Genomic DNA, 16,178 nt, shown 5'->3' with positions numbered 1-16,178 from the left:
ACTGCATGATACAAATCCGGTTGTATTCTGGTGTTTTAATTTGATTCTTTCGGCATTAGACTGATGCACAAAGTGGTGTACAATATTTATGTCCATCTCTGGTTTTGAATTTCAGATGTTCAGTGTAATTCACCAAAACTACTGGGCTAAAAGGTTTAGCGTATATTTAACTAACTTATATGAATTAGTAAGTAATTAAATTATTCATCTGACATTGCAGAAAGTCCATGTTAAGATTTACAAAAGACTAGTGTGGATCTAAAACTAATCTGAGAATGTGTTGTAAATAAGAGTCTTAACTTAAAGATTAGAGAATAATTTACATTTAAAGGTGCCTCATGGCACAAGTATTTGTTTTACGGTGAGGTTTCTACTAACACATGCAGTCTTACTGTTTCTTAATTCCTGCAGCAATAAGGCATTATAGTTAAATTGTGATCTGTGTTGAATTGTTCATTAAAAAGATTCTAAATGGTACAAGGAGGCATGACTCATGCACACTGTTTGCTTATATTATTTAAAATTCCCTTCACAATTCTTCTCTTGGGTACGAACTCCTCAGTACTATAAGATTTACTTCTTATTACTGAATCTATCCATTTAGACAAAGAGACTAGATTTTCTTAATAACAACATCTTATGATTTGTAATAACTGAATATTTACATTTTTAAGACCCATTATAATATTATTTGGTCATACAACTGCCTCTGTCTGGTCAAGTGGTTTCCATCCAAGTGCAGTATCCAGTCCTTCAGATTCTTAGTTTTTGCTTTTATTTTTTTAAATTTCATATTAGTGGTGTCTAAATGCTCAATATTTACAGAAGTTTGAATTGTTTTGCATGTATGATTTGTTAGCATCCTGCAAAAAATATATATATTGGGCAGACATTACTTTTCAATCAAAATATTATGAGCAAAAAATTGTTTTCTTCGTATATTTATCACATTTTCAAACTTCACGGTAGAAAATAATTTATAAGCATTTGTAAGAAATCTTGAACAAGGACTTTTACATGTAATTTTTAGCCTGTTTGGGATGTTTAACTTTGCATGTAGACAATCAAGTAGGCAGTCTGGGTGGTTTCTTGTGTTAATTCCTATTTTGTATCATATTTTTAGCTTGATTACAGTTCTCTTCCTCAATTAAAAACAGATGTGGCTATCCTCCTCTCCAAATGATCCTCTCCTACAGTGTGTCATAAGAGAACCTACACAGCCTAATATTTTCAAAACAAGACAGCAGTCAATATAATGCCATAAGGCGCATTTTCCTCTGGGCAGTACTGATGGGGATCACTTCAGATAGGAAAATAGTATATTTTTCATCAAAAACATAAAGAGCACTGAATTCAGTGAGCATACTTTTGTATCAGTAATGTGGCCATTTTATGAACCATTCAAGCTTTAACTCCAATTTTTGTGGTTTATAATGTCCTACAACCCCTAAATTAAACATTTTTTGTGTCATGTTACCTGTATATTATTTTAACAAGTATCATTATTACACTGTCCGTATTATATTACTCTATTAATGGTCTGTTCTTTCGCCCTTTTATTAAAATACGTTGAAATGTTGCTCACTATAAAAAGCAATATAAAATACAAACGTTTATGCAGAGCAAATTTTGCATAAAACAGAATGTATGTGGAATCCTTTAGAATAAATTGCCCTTGGGTTTAAATATACAGACTAAAAATCGAGGATTGTTAATTTCCCACTAAAACAGTGGCAGGTGTTATTGCTTGCAACGAGAGAGAATTTTCGAACTTTCTCCACTGATGCTAAGGTTAGGGAAGGGCTCAATTTCTTATATCGGGATCTTCCATTTAATATTGAACAGCTGATCTGTGAGTCGTAAATCTTCCCACTGGATTGAAACAACAAACCGAATCAGGTTTTATAAGCAAATAAATCTGGTAATGGTGGCTTCAGCAGAACTTACTCTTTCTCACGAAACTTCAAAGAAAGAGATACAGTAGCAAGACTGTTGGACATACCGTACATAGAAGTTTCAATTTAAAAATTATAATTAATTTTAATTTTGGTTTAATAAGAAAACTGTCTTTTATCATTTTCTCAACGTTTTCCCCTCCTTCACGAGCAAACTGCATCCAACTTTAGACCAATCAACGTAATTAAATCGTTTCAAGAATACTACTCAGACCTTTATGCGCTTCTAAAGTTTGCAAAATCTTTTATAGGAAATAGATGTTAAGACATACTGAATGCTTGACCAAATTCCCAAGATATTAAAGAAAAGTAATTCTATTAAATTATTTACCCAAAAACGTTTACCTTCAATGTATGTAATATAAAAAACTCAATCCTGATGTAATGCTGGCGCCTGAAAACTGTATTTCCTCAAATATATATTCCTCAAAGCTACCTGTGTTTCATTGTAAGGATTTTAGGTTTTAGAAATGCCACCTAAAACACATCTTCTTAGCTATATATTAGTGTGTGCACTTTAATTGCCCAGTAGTTTATGCAGGCTGTTACGGACATATCGATGACTGATGGGTTACAAAAAAAAGCCAAAACGGATTGCTGCTAGTTTTATTTGTGCTTACTGAAAGAAGGCATTACAAGGCACAAGCAATGCTAATCTCAGGAACACAGTCCTGGGTATTTGTGGGTTAAAGGCACTTGTAATAAATGTTAATTCTAAGACATATCCATCACTTGATAGAAAGGCGTTTTCAGTCCTGATTTATTCTTCGTCGGTTTCATCAGCAGCGCCAGAAATGGTTATCGTGCGCTCCTGGGTATCCTTCAGCACCGTGTCCTCTTCTGTTTTAACTGTTCTGGGAGAAAACAGGGGTCAGGATGAAACACATGAAACACACGCCCTCCGCGTTTAATTTCTTCCTCTTAGATTTATTTATAGATCCATGTTTATGTATTAATATTTTGTATATTTTGTCTGATGGAATAACTCAGATAACGGACTACTATAGTAAACTCAAGCTGGCTTTAACCTTTCACATTACAAGGACCACCCGAAAATAAGAGGTATAGGCCTACTTGTTAACGTTAATATTTCGAGAGGACGTTTTGCAGAATTCCTCTGAATATATTTGTAATTGAAGTGTCAATTGGTAGTGTGTGGGAGATACATCACATAAAATAATGAATAGGCATTATCTGTATCTGGTTAAGTATAAGCCATTACTATCGTACTAAGCTTTTCAATTAATATTAGCACACGCAAAAGTAATTTCTATTGCAACAGTAATTAGCAGATATTTTTATATATTAGCTATATATATGTGTGTGTTTTCAATACCTTTACATATTGTGCATAATTACATACAAATGTACGGTAAAGAAGGCAACACATTTTTAAATTGTAAAGCACAAAGTACTACTGCCAATGGTTTACTGATTCACCTGTAGTCTTCAACTGTTGTTAAAGCGTTACTTTTACCTGATGAGTACAGTTTTTCTCTCAGTCACCTCCACCGCTTGCTCTTTGGAAATGCTTTCAACCGCCCCCAGCTGATGGCTGATCATGTTGCCGCTCGTCAGGTGCAAGCTTCTCACCATACCGGTCAGCCTGGAGTCCTCGCCCTCAATGAGCGTCCTTCAAATAAGAAAAGCATTTTCTGTTTCAATTCCAATGTCAAGCGCTACACGCGGGTGCGCTTGAACGCCTTTTCTAGACCCAAACGCGCGATTTCACAAAAAAATCTCGAAATGTTTGTTTGACTTTTTTTTATGTTGGTAAAGACTGCCCACATACTATGTTATTATAAATCGACAATCCAATATAAATTCGTGCTGAATAAGAATGGCAAATTGGATTAAAGGTAAATAATAAACGTTAAAGTGGCATAGATTTTTTCTCATGTTTTATTCAGTTACATAGATTTGATAGATTTGAAGACTAAAAGAATAAGTAAACAAATGACACGTCTCTTTGGCATTGTACTTGAAAGTCGAAAACATTTGTCAGAAAACCAGGTGTCACAGTGTATTGACCCCAGTCGCCGGTAGCAGTGTTTCAGATCAAATGTCCTTGCACTGTTGTAACAGATATCATGCTGATTCTGGCCATGTATCTCTTTACATCGCCATTCGTAGTAAAGCACGAGTATGGATTTACTGTGGATTTACTACATCTACACAACTTCCGGCTCCAGAAAGCGGTTTTCAGTTATCCAAGACTTGGGATAAAACAAGGCGAAGGCGTCTCTTAGTGACTCGATTAGCTTTCACTAGCTCCTTGTAGAGTTACCCGTCCTGCTTTTTTAGTTTGGAAACTCCTTAGGAATTCCAAATGGATTTATGTACAGGATATCTATAAAAGCACTTAATGTATTGTCTAATCTGAAGGGAAACGAAACACATATTTATTTGCAACTTTTTAGTGTTTGGGTATGTCTTGTTTATTATTATACTGGATACATGTTTAAAATCGATGAATAAACTATCATTTGAAAGGCATTATCTTTATTCAAGACGTAAAAACACTCCGGATATCTAAAAATACTCTATAAGATTGACAGCAGGGAATTTTTTTATTCATTCGATTAATTGATTTTTTACAAAAAAAGTCCGAAAACCATTGGTTCCAAGTGATAAAAAGGTTCTTACCAAATGTTTCTCTTTAATTATTGCAAAAATGTATGTTTGGACAAGCTCGCTTTAAAGATAAGGCTACTGTACGTTTGCTGCGCTACAAAGCAACAACGTCACGTTGGTTTACCTGGTTCACTGAGGTATACATTGTCAATATAACGTTTTCTTTCATTTTCAAGCAGTACCTGTAGGTATCTGTACGAATTACCTGTAGGTGGTAATTTCAATGTCAAGGGCCATTTTAATATTCAACAGATCCTGGTATTCTCGAAGATGCAAGGCAATTTTTTCCTTTGTAGACTTTAGCTCGTCCTGGAGTCTCTTTATTTTTTCCTGGTCAAACATCAAAGCAGACAAAACGTTCCTAAGTTTTACGCTCGATGTGGTCAACATATAAACAGATACGTGCAGCTGTACTTGTATTAATTACTTTAAATAATGGGTCAACAGGAATATTGTTGGGAAAGGAAATATAACATATTATTATAATATACGAGCAAATATACTACATATAACATGTATTCATGCATTATTAGCATAAAGAGCTACATTTCCGTTGTTGGTCTGTGCCAAATTAGGCTACCTCCAGATCTTCAATCGCTTTCTTGTGTCTCTCTTGTGCCTCGCGTATTTGGGCCTCCAGCGCAGCATTCTTATTTTTAAGCATTTCAAGCTCTCGTTCTTTACTTTGAATCTGTAAAACAGATTGCATACCGTTTGTCATTGAATAAAGACTTTTCTGTTAGCAAATTATCGTCGGGTTTTCATCAGTTTCGAGCACGGCACAACCGTAATGTTTCCGAAGGTCATCTCGCATTACTTTATTGCAGAGAACTAAATTTGTTCCACTATGTCATGTAGCTTTGACGAACATTATGTATTGTGTTGACAACCATGTTGTGCCAATGTTTTGCCTCTATTGCAAATAATGTAAATAAATTAGTAATGGCTTAATACCGAACAACGGGATTCGAAGACTCATCAAGATAGTCTGAAAACGCTACTGGATGCTTAGTTGTCCTCCTGTTACCTGTCTAAATAGATATAGCCTATTTTGCATTGAACTTGTAACCCTTCAGTTTTCATTGTGACCGATTATTCCATAGAATTTCTCGTCTTGTAATTAAAGTTATCAAAAGATTGGATTTGGTTAACGCTATGTATTTTATGTTGGGTTTTTTCCCTACTCTATCGCATACAAGCACATACACACAAAGAACGTACAGTATTTGCAGATTAACGGCAACATAAATAACGTGTCGGTATAGCATCTTGCGTACGATAACCACGACTCACATCTCTTTTGCAGTTTGCAATTTCTTCTCTCACGCTCCTGACTCTCTCCACGTGCTTTGTTGAAGCCTGGTTAAGATCCTCAAATTTCGATTTATACCAGTTATCCATTTCCTATAAAAGAGAGGTGCATGTGTCAAGGACTGGAAGAAGAGTTCCATGCAATGTCTGTCAAGTTCATGAGATCTTTAGTTTTGTTGCTGCAACCTGCTGAGGAACATAAAGAATTAAGGAGCTATATGGCTCAGTTGCGAGCTGCTAATTGATCTCTGGATCTTATCCAGCTACATATTAAACGAAGTCAGGGCATCAGCTTTCGCAGCATGGCTGAGAAACAGGTTGCAATTCCTACAACCACTTGTGCAAAAAAGTGCCTCCGGTTCTGGAGGTTTTAAATGTTGCTGGCATCCACTGGCTTTTGTTTCACTGGTGGTTCAGAAGTCCAATGAGTTGACCACAGGATTTATCTTTAATCCTAAGAAGGTATCTGGCTGCTCTTTTCTGGTCCAATTCCAGAGATGCTAGTTTCGGAACATGGTGGCCAAAATTGTACGCCAAATATTTTAAATGGGGTCTTATAAGTGCATTGTCCAACTGTTGCATTCCTTGCTTCTTCATGTCAAAGAGAATCTTTTACAACTTCTAAAACGATCTGAATGTATACAGTTAATAGATGTTAATTTATGGAGATACAACACCTAGCACGCAATGGAGATTATAGTAGTATTGGGCAACTTAGACTAGTAATACAGGGTCTGGTGCAAATGGTCACAAAGAAGGCTGGCCTTTAAAGAGGCTTAGAAGTGTTGGGGGACAATGTGTCAATCCCTTTATATTTGGGGGTGTTCACTATAGTATGTCAAGGTTGTATATACCGTAGCTCTCCCAAAGTTTTACATATCAAGTGATATAAGCATTAAAACTGTAGTCTTAAAGGCGTGATGTCTCTAGAATCCTAAGGGCTTTTCATTGCATAGTTTACCTCTAAATTCCTTGCAGCAATATCGTCATACTGCGACTGAATCTGTCTCAAGGCAGCAGCAAGGTCCGGGAGGGAGAAGGCGACATCAACCGTCATGACTCCATTGTAAATCTGTTTCATCAGCTCCTCTATCTCCTGATTGTAACACAACAACGAGGCGATCAGTTTCGGTCTTACAACCGTCGTGTAAGTCGAGGCGCCGGGAGAAGGCCCGCTCACCTCCTTGTGCACCCGCTGAAGGAATTCCAGCTCCACCTCGAGGGTCTCCAGCTGCTTTTCCAGGGCAATTCGCGCCGACGTAGCAGCGTCCACATCCTGAAATGTATTGGGAAAAGCAAAAAAAACAAAGGCTACTGTTGTTCATACATTTTCTTCTTTTTCTTTAGTAGACTGAATATTAAAGGCGGTCGAAGATGAGGTTCCAACAACAGTTCTTACAGGGCGGAAAGCTTCGATGTCCTGTTCGGCTTTCTTCCTTCCCTCGACCGCTTCTTCGTATTTTGCCTTGAGCATTTCAAGCTGTCCAGCCATAGCCTCTTTAGCTGCTAGAGACATGTCCTGCGAAACACGGTATTATCAGTTAATAAATTCGGGTATTATCGGCAAGCCAAGGATGTACTACAAGACCTATTGCTGGTTTACGACCATTTCTAATTTCTCTGCCTTAAGGTATTCTGTTCCCATCCTCCTCACACCCTTGTACGTATAAGGTTACGGTTAAGATTATTTCTGTTCCTCATAAAATCAAATTCCTCCTCCTGGTATCACGCAAAAGGGAAGTGTGGACGTTTTTCTTTTTCATACATATTATACATACAACATAGTACTGTACATGGCTTGCAAACAAGACATTTTAACATTTAATAGACGTTTAAGTATGCCGATCGTATCGTCAACCACTATTGTTTAATTATATCGAAACAGCAAGTTCTTCATATCATAATTAATGTACATTAATTAAGGCCTCGTTATTCGTCATAATAATGGCTTTAGTTCTGGAGACCTGCGGCAGAATTAAGTGCATATACTGTACAGTAAAGACAGACGGGAGCTATCCGTATTTAATGTTGTGATGATTCGCTTCGCAAACGACTTAGCTATAAGGTGAAGATACATTTAGATAAAGAGCAAACTGTTAAATTATACAAAATAAGAAATAAAGACGTGATAGGTCTATCTCTTGCAACATATTCTGAACGGCAGTTAAAACAGTTTAAAAATCAGTTCTTGCCTATGAACACGTTTCTCTTTCATAATGAGTACCCCTCGTGATAATCCGATTTCGGGAGATATAATTTGAAAATTATTGTTTTATGACAACCCCGAGATTGAAATATTTTGTGTTAGTGCCAAAACCGAAATATAACTATAATTTCTTAAATCTTTAAAAAAGAATTTACGATACATAGCATTCATTTTCATCATTTATAATTAAAATGGGGACATGTACCCTTCCCTTTCAGCAGGTAAGTCTGGATGAATTCTACCCAAGATAAGCACATTGTCCTACGTTCTAATTGTGTGCGATCTTCAAAACCCATACAGCTAGTATTTACACTATATTCACGTTTATATATAGGCTACTGTACGTATCTATTGTCTTTCTCAAACTTTGATCCTTATGATGCTCAAATCTATTGTAACTGTGGGGGTCGTGCGATGGTGGTACACTATCATAATGAAATATTAAGCTTTGAACTTCTGCCACTTTTGTTGAAGTTCATGAGCGGGCCCGGAAAGTAAAAGTCATGAGCGTGTAGATGAGGAACACCTGGCGGACATTTCTTTGACAGGACGCCCCAGTGAGAACATTGAACGGAATGGCACAGGTTGAAATTAGTCTGACAGGTATAGGGTCTCACATTCGATGACAGTTTGACAGGGGAATCCTCACTTCCGTGTGTCGAACATTAGTAGACAAAATCCTGTTGCCTGGATGTCGTAACCTTACCCGCTGCGCTTTCATCAGATCTGCGATCCTCTTCAGCTCCCTCAGCTGCTCTTCATAAAGTACCCTCAGCCCAGACGGCTTTCTCTTCTGCAGAACTTCGATCTCCGCCTCCAGCAGTTTGTTCTGCTGCTCCAGTGTACGAACCTACAAGAGAGGCAGCATAGAAATAATAAGAAATAAGGATACAGGTCACTCGGTTTCCTAAAAGACACATTTCTACTGTGCGTGCTGCAAAAAAAGCGTATGACTAATGAAGATCATTAGTTTCTATCAGGCCGCCAGAAGGGCACATTTCGAAATACTCAGTCTGTGCGGTACATTCAAGCGTGGTAAAATCAGAAAACAGAATCGCTCCGAGATAATCCCGGGAGTTGAGGCCCTCTGAAAAGCCCGTTTCGCAGGTAAAAGAAATGGTCTGTTTCAGCATCAGCAGGCCACAGAACACGGCTGCTTGAAAATGATTCAAGGATCTTAAAATGTTATGAATTGTGTTTTTATTTTACACACAATACACAAGCAGACTGTACAACTGTGTAATCACATATTTGAGTAGCCTATTCCTATATTTCCAGTCAGAACAATACGACGTATTTTGTCAACTTGTGCAAGACCCGTTATACAGAAAATATTACAGTGTAATATTACAAGATTGCGTGCTGGTGATTAAAAGCACTATTAAGAAATACTTCAGATGTGGCAGAAATACGGGATCTCTTACACTCAATATATGAAATTGTCCGAAATCAATAAATTGTATTGGAAAAATGTAGTTTTCCATTTATCTAAGAGACAAATCATGAAGATTTCAATATTCGCTTTTCATCTTCAGTTGTAAGTCATGTTGATTTTTCACTAAAAAAAAAACACTCAAGAAAGCTTCTCATCATTTTTCTTTAAATAGAAAAGTTGTTTTACTTTCCTGGGAACACTTTAATCCAACCTCTGTATCGTTCTGTAAGCATTTATTAACGGATAACATACATCTTAAAACTATTATCCTCACTGACCTTCAGGTGTGAACACTTTCTGATTGTATTAAATTACACGGGACTGGTTTGAAAAAACACTGGGTGCACACAGGGTAAAGAGAGGAGAGAAGCTCCATTCAGAAGCCCAAATGATAGGTGGTGTTGAGAATTAATTTGTACCGTCAATAATGACGAATAATTCGAGTTACAAATTTAACCCTATTAATGCATATACTGTATGTACCTAGAAATGATATCTATCACAATTAATGATTTTTAAGATACAAATTCTGGAGTCTTTAAAAAATGCCAGTCCATTGAGGAAACAATTGCCTGAAAAGTGAACGTCGCGTTATGGATAGCGATAGTTTCCATAACAATGAAATGAATACCCACGTTAAAATGTCGCTCTCATAACAAGTTAGGATCAGTCTTAATGTGATCGCAGTGGAGATAGATGGAGATAGATCACTACAAATCTTGCAAAAAAGGCAACAACTATTTTCGCCAGAAAAACGGTAGACGTCTCGCCTTTTCAATGTACGCAGCCAGTCTGTCGTTCAGGACGACCATCTCCTGTCTTTCACTGGTTCGGGTGCTCAGGAATTCCTGGTTCGCCTCAGCAGCTGCATCCAGATCCAGCGCTGGCCCGAGCCCAACTCCCAGACAGATCGCCCCCATGCTGAAATAACCGTTAATCAACGGCTTTCATTACACTGAACCAGAAGACAAATTGCAGCAAGAAAGATGAGAGTGGTCAAGTAAATGCGCACTCTAAAAAACAAAATATGAAAACAACAACAAAAAAAAGTTCTGATATTTTAAAAGGCTAGAAAATATTTGGAAATATATGAAAAGATATTTCAAAAATGTATTGGAGCTAATCCGTGGAATAAGCAGTGAAGAAATACTAATGCGCGCCAATGCATTTTTCTCGGCAACGCGCGAAACCGAATGAAGCGTGAGTGTGTTTGTATTTTGTCACCAGGCAAAGATATTTGTATCTTGTTAGATTCATGTTAATCATTTCGTCGCCTTCTTGTAAGATACTGCAAATGCAAATTTCTTATTTTCAGCGAAGATGTAATTTAAACGTGGGTGGCGATTAATATTTCAACTAAATGTCTTTAGTAAATGGGTTGGCTACTCATATTATTGTTCTTAAGATTGTGTCCTTCCTAGATTTAATATGAATATATTGTGTTGTGGTTGTGGTCATATTTGAAGGAATGTCAACGAATAACTTTGAAATTATCCAATTATCCAAATCAAGAAATGTGCACAAAAGAGTATTTGTAGGACAATAATAAATTAACAACAAATTAAATGCTGTTTTTAAAAATTAAAACAAAATTAAGAACTAGTAAGCAAGGGACTGTTTTGTAAAGGAGCACGTTACTTTATGTGTTAAAAGAAATCTGATTCACAGTGACAAGAAATCATAAATACAGATCTAGCATTAAGACATTCATTCAACTTGGTTGAAGACCTTAAAAAATGAATGTGGTAGACAACGTCGAGCAAAGATACGCTTTCTTTAACATCATTAAAACCTTCAAAAATTAATAGCATTAAGACATGACTATCGCATGAATTGAGGAAATTTTATTTCCTAGTTTTCAATGGTACACATAATTATTCTGCATTACACCAGTGAAACAAATACCACCCAAAAGCCCTTTTTAAAACACATTAAAATGTTGTAACAAGTTAGGATCAGTCTCAGTTTGATCATAATGCAGATTCACAAATTCTGCAAAAAAAGGAAATAACAACAACTGTTTCTTCTCTGTTCCAGATAATCTCATTTTAAAGGTTGACCAAGCAGATAGTAACGTATAACGCAAAATACAGCCAAATTAAAACTTAGATGGTGCTCCATCAGTTGCAGTAATGTGTTCTTTGTGGCCTATTATTCACTGGGATTACATTTTCCAACAGCGGTGATATATCACTGAGCTGTGTCAATGCCTCTTGTTTTGTTTTTTAGTACTGTCTTCTGGGCTCCATAAGCCTTTTCCTGTTTCTTTTCTTGTAGCCTTGTAATAGTGGGCAAAACTGAGTCCACCCATAAAGCCACCTTTCAGTACTAATCCAGCACACACTGCGTTCTGAGAAAGAGCAACGCCAAAATGAAGAAAAAAAATCTCTGTAAAATTTCAATAAAATAAGTTAATCAAATTTTATAAGTAAGGTACAATCTAGCTAATGTTCATACCTCTATCCCTCGAGGAAATAAAATGAGTTGGATGCACACATGTTTTGATTGTGACTTGCTAGAACTCATCAATGTTTCACCTCATACAAGTCTTCATCAGTAAGCCTAAATTGTAGTTTTTTACTGGACAGCAGCTCCTCCATTTTATTTGGGGGGTCTGCCCTTTTCTTTTTATTTCCCCATACATCTGTTTTTACCACTTGTAGCTTCCGTCCCGGAAGATCTTTTCACTTTCATTTTGTTTTCTGTTGTTTGGCATTATCACAGAGCGACACAGGCTACCTGACACCCGGGGGGTCAGAGTAGCAACACACTCGTGCACACACACTCAAAGATCCTAAGCAGCGATACATTGTGCAACAGCCTTTGCTATTTTATAAATACTTTGCTAAACTCTGATGACCTACAAGCTTTGTTTGAAATGTTCATTGTTCACTTTCTCTTGTAAGAACACCTTTTGACATTAAAATACCTGGATTCCCCCTCCCTCCCCTTCTTCAAGAGACCAAAAAACTCCAGTTCCTACACTTCAATAGGACGAGCTGGGATTTTAAAAGCACTGCAGAGCGACATCTGTGTGTCAGCTCTCTACCATGTCTCGAAGACGTCAAGCCAATGGGTTTTCGAGACAATGAACTTGCCGGATCCTCTGGGCTTCTTCTCGTCGCTCTTGACTCGATTGAGCCATCCTACCTGGCTATGTGGGGTCTCCGGCTGGATGAGGCCGTCCTCCGGCCTGTTGCCTCCGCCCTGAGGGTCGTGGAGGAACGGGAGTAGCTGGCAGAGCGGTGCCGCGCCCCCCTGGTGCGAGGGGGAGAGGGGCTGGACACTCGCACCTGGTAGGAAGAGGAGCTGCTGTCCTCAAAATGGCGCCGGTATGAAGACATCCTCTCTGGGCTGTGGCTCATGTTGTCAGCTCGCCTTCTTTTTCCCCTCTTGTGCTGCTTCAGGACACTGACACCTTCCACCCTGTACTGCACAGCCAGACGAAGGCCCTCCTTTTTATACTTGTGCCTGGGCCTGATGCACTCGTGAGGCATCACCTCTGGAATTTCCAGCCTAAGTACAACAAGAAGGCTGACCTTCCCTATGAATATTTGTCAAAGTCATGTGAAGAGTTTAATATCTTAAAAATAGAAGGTTTAGCCAATTAGGCAGCGCTGATCTAATGCTTTTGGATGTGACTGAAGTTTAATTGCATGCAAAGCAGGGCCAGAAGCAAACAGATGAATTCATTACATTAGCGTACAGTGAAATGTGAGGCATTCTTTCCCTGAAGATTTGACATATATGGTCATTAGTGGGTTAGCATTTATGACAGAAAAGGGAAAAGAAAACTGGCGCAGTAAAAGCAAAATTAACTATTGTAGCAAAAAAATAAATCAGAGCCTGGGATGTCTGGGATTTCTGCATGGAATGATTAAAAGACGTGAGCGGAGACAATTGCAATCTGCCCAGACCTTCTTCTCCATCAGTGGGTTGGTCATCTACGAAGGACTATACTAGAATTGTTTTTTATTTAATTATCATTCTGCAGAGTGGATTAAACAGCTGTCATCACTTTCCATATGTATAATAGTCGGCACAGTAACATTGGAAATCTACATATAATTAGAATGATAGCATCAAGAATCTGCTTATCCGCTATGTATTTGACTATTTCTTGTGTCGAAATAGTATCATAGTAAAGCTTGAACACTGATAAGTGAAAGACACACATATGTTCTTACTATCATTCACATTGCGCATTTAATTATCTCACGACATACAGAAGACGTCTGCAAATGTCTATAAAAGTATTAGCTCTTTTCTTCATCATGTATGATCAGTAAATCATTCAAAACAATATCTAAGTAAAGTAAAAAGATAAAGATTTTCACAGATAAAAAAGACTAAATAGCAACATATTGTATATAATTAAGTACATACAGTAACACCAGTATGCTGTAGGACATATCGGAGCATACATATATACATCTATACACATCTGCACATCAAAAGAATGAACCTTATGAAAAACCTAAAAAGACCCTCTGAAGAGAGCAAGCAGCTATGGAAAGTATATCTGGATGAATGTAAGAAAGCATACAAAAGAAAGGAGGTCCAGTTAATTTATAGAGCTGCTGGTAGAGTGTTGATTTAAATTTCAGCTTTGGCTTCTCAAAAAACAGGTCAGCTGGGTAGCTTGTTACACACTCGCATGACTTTTGAAAAGTGTGTCTTGTTGTCAGACATCTTCTTCTTTTTAATTTTTACTTGTGTCCCATTAGAATGAGTTTGACAAATCCTCAAGGTGATGATTGCCAGGACCTCTTGTAACCTGTTTTATTTAGCACTAAAGATATTTAGTTCCTCTAAGCTGTCATTGTGTGACATTCCTTCAAGATCAGTAATCTAGACACCCATATTCCCATTCCCACGTTGCAAAGTAATTTTTGTAAGGTGTCCACCAAAGTTGTATGTGGTATTCCAAACAAGATATGTACAGATTGAACAAAAATTCCCTAGATTCAAAATTTACCATCTTAATTCTGACTAACATTTTTTTTCTATTTTTAATATAGTAGTTCAGGTGGGTAGCTGCGTCAGCATGCGTAGGCTGCAAAGGAACAAGTAATAGGTTTATTCTATGCTGAAAAAAAGAAGAAAGAAAACACAATGTTTCGGCTGTGGAGCCTTCTTCAGGTGTTTTTTTAATATAGGTATATTTTTAATACAGCTCAACCTGAGCAGGAAAATGATGAGTCTGGATCTTTTTCATTCAGTAGATTTTTTATGTTCCGTGTCCCTCTTCTTCTGTTTTTACTTCAGGTGTATATATTTACGAACTGCAATGAAAAACCTGAAGGAGTGAAAGCATTTTAGAATTTAATCTGCTGCTTGTAAAGTTTCTGCGGCTCCTCCTGTTTTGAGTTAGAGGGAAAGCTCTTTTGCCTTTCCTGTAATAGGTCTGGCTGACTTGGTGACAATATATTTCTCTATGCTGTATGTATGTTTTTTCACATAGTCAAATAATTATTTATTTGAAACTTGGCAACCTTGAGCATTCACATTAAATACCAAAATTAAAATCTAAGATGAAGTTCAAGAAAGGAGTTCTCCATGCTGATGTCTGTTTGCTGGTTGTCTAGTTTTTAATGCCGGGGAAAACAACAGACACATGCACATTTAAATAAATACTGCTTGTTGCTTCTACAATAAAAGTTTAATTTTCTGTGCTGTGTAAAACATTCCTTCAAATCCTCAAACATTTTCAAAATAAACCTACCATTTGGTTGATATAACTCTTATAAACGTTTGGTTTGTTATATTACGTTAAAAGCACAATCAGGTGTAATACAACACCCTACAATCTAGGTGTGAAAGGGTGGAGAGGCTTATAAAGACACAATAAGACCTACAGTAGTGAAACTCCAGGAAACCTTGAAAAAGACAAGTACATTTATGCACTGGGCATGGTAACGTGGTCCTATAGTGTGGTCAGCTTCACTTCCTTTCAGTTCCCAATTAACAGACTATTCATTTTAAAAGAATAAAAAAGTATCTGTTCATTTTTAAGTTCGAGTTTTGAAGTACTATTTAAACCATTTTAAGTGTGGCCCTACTGTTGCTGGAAATAGACATTGAATATTAGCTGTTTAGTGCTCCCATGGAGATCTACCACAACTCCTAATAGCAGCACAGTGTCAGGAGAGGACGAGCTGTCCCTGTGATTGTTTTAAGCACTCAAGAGATTCTTTCCTCTTATGTCAGCTCTTATACCCATGTGGAAGGTGGAAAGGGCATTGTCTCCCCATAATGTGAATGAATCCGAAATGAGTTTAAACACCGACCTGCAATATCACACAATGTTTTTCCTCTGGTAATCGAGGCTCGATGATTTTGTCAGAATATGATTGTATTGAGGGGCCAGACCTAACAACAGATCCCTATTGTGATTTTTACAGTGATAAGATTGCTTATTTTTTAATGCTTACGCGTCACATGTGACGTATTGTGTCACATACTAATGAAAAAGTGATCTCAACAGAGATGCTATTAAGAGAAATATGATTTGTTAAAAAAGAGAAAAAGATATGTACTTGAATTTTCTTCCTTATATCAGCACACCATAAAGTAATTTTGAATGTTTATATCCTCTGTATGCTAAACCTAGTACACTGCTAGATGAACAGTAAAC

General features: G+C 37.2%; 1 protein-coding gene across 1 annotated transcript; it reads right to left on the bottom strand.

Annotated features, from left to right (window-relative positions):
* Positions 1-2,715: 2,715 nt before the first annotated feature.
* On the bottom strand, positions 2,716-12,906 carry LOC148839778 (desmin). The gene is made up of 11 exons (XM_088909029.1): positions 12,692-12,906; positions 10,312-10,462; positions 8,813-8,956; positions 7,300-7,419; positions 7,081-7,176; positions 6,862-6,996; positions 5,883-5,993; positions 5,170-5,280; positions 4,795-4,919; positions 3,433-3,588; positions 2,716-2,809 (listed from the first exon to the last, which is right to left on the bottom strand). Exons 1-11 carry the CDS (start codon positions 12,904-12,906, stop codon positions 2,716-2,718), a joined length of 1,458 nt encoding a protein of 485 aa, XP_088765155.1.
* Positions 12,907-16,178: the final 3,272 nt, after the last annotated feature.

Source organism: Atractosteus spatula, chromosome 2 (genome assembly GCF_055471065.1).
Source record: "Atractosteus spatula isolate fAtrSpa1 chromosome 2, fAtrSpa1.hap1, whole genome shotgun sequence".
Taxonomy (NCBI): domain Eukaryota; kingdom Metazoa; phylum Chordata; class Actinopteri; order Semionotiformes; family Lepisosteidae; genus Atractosteus; species Atractosteus spatula.
The sequence above is the reverse complement of the archived record's forward strand: the minus strand, read 5'-3'. Positions and strand labels throughout refer to the sequence as shown.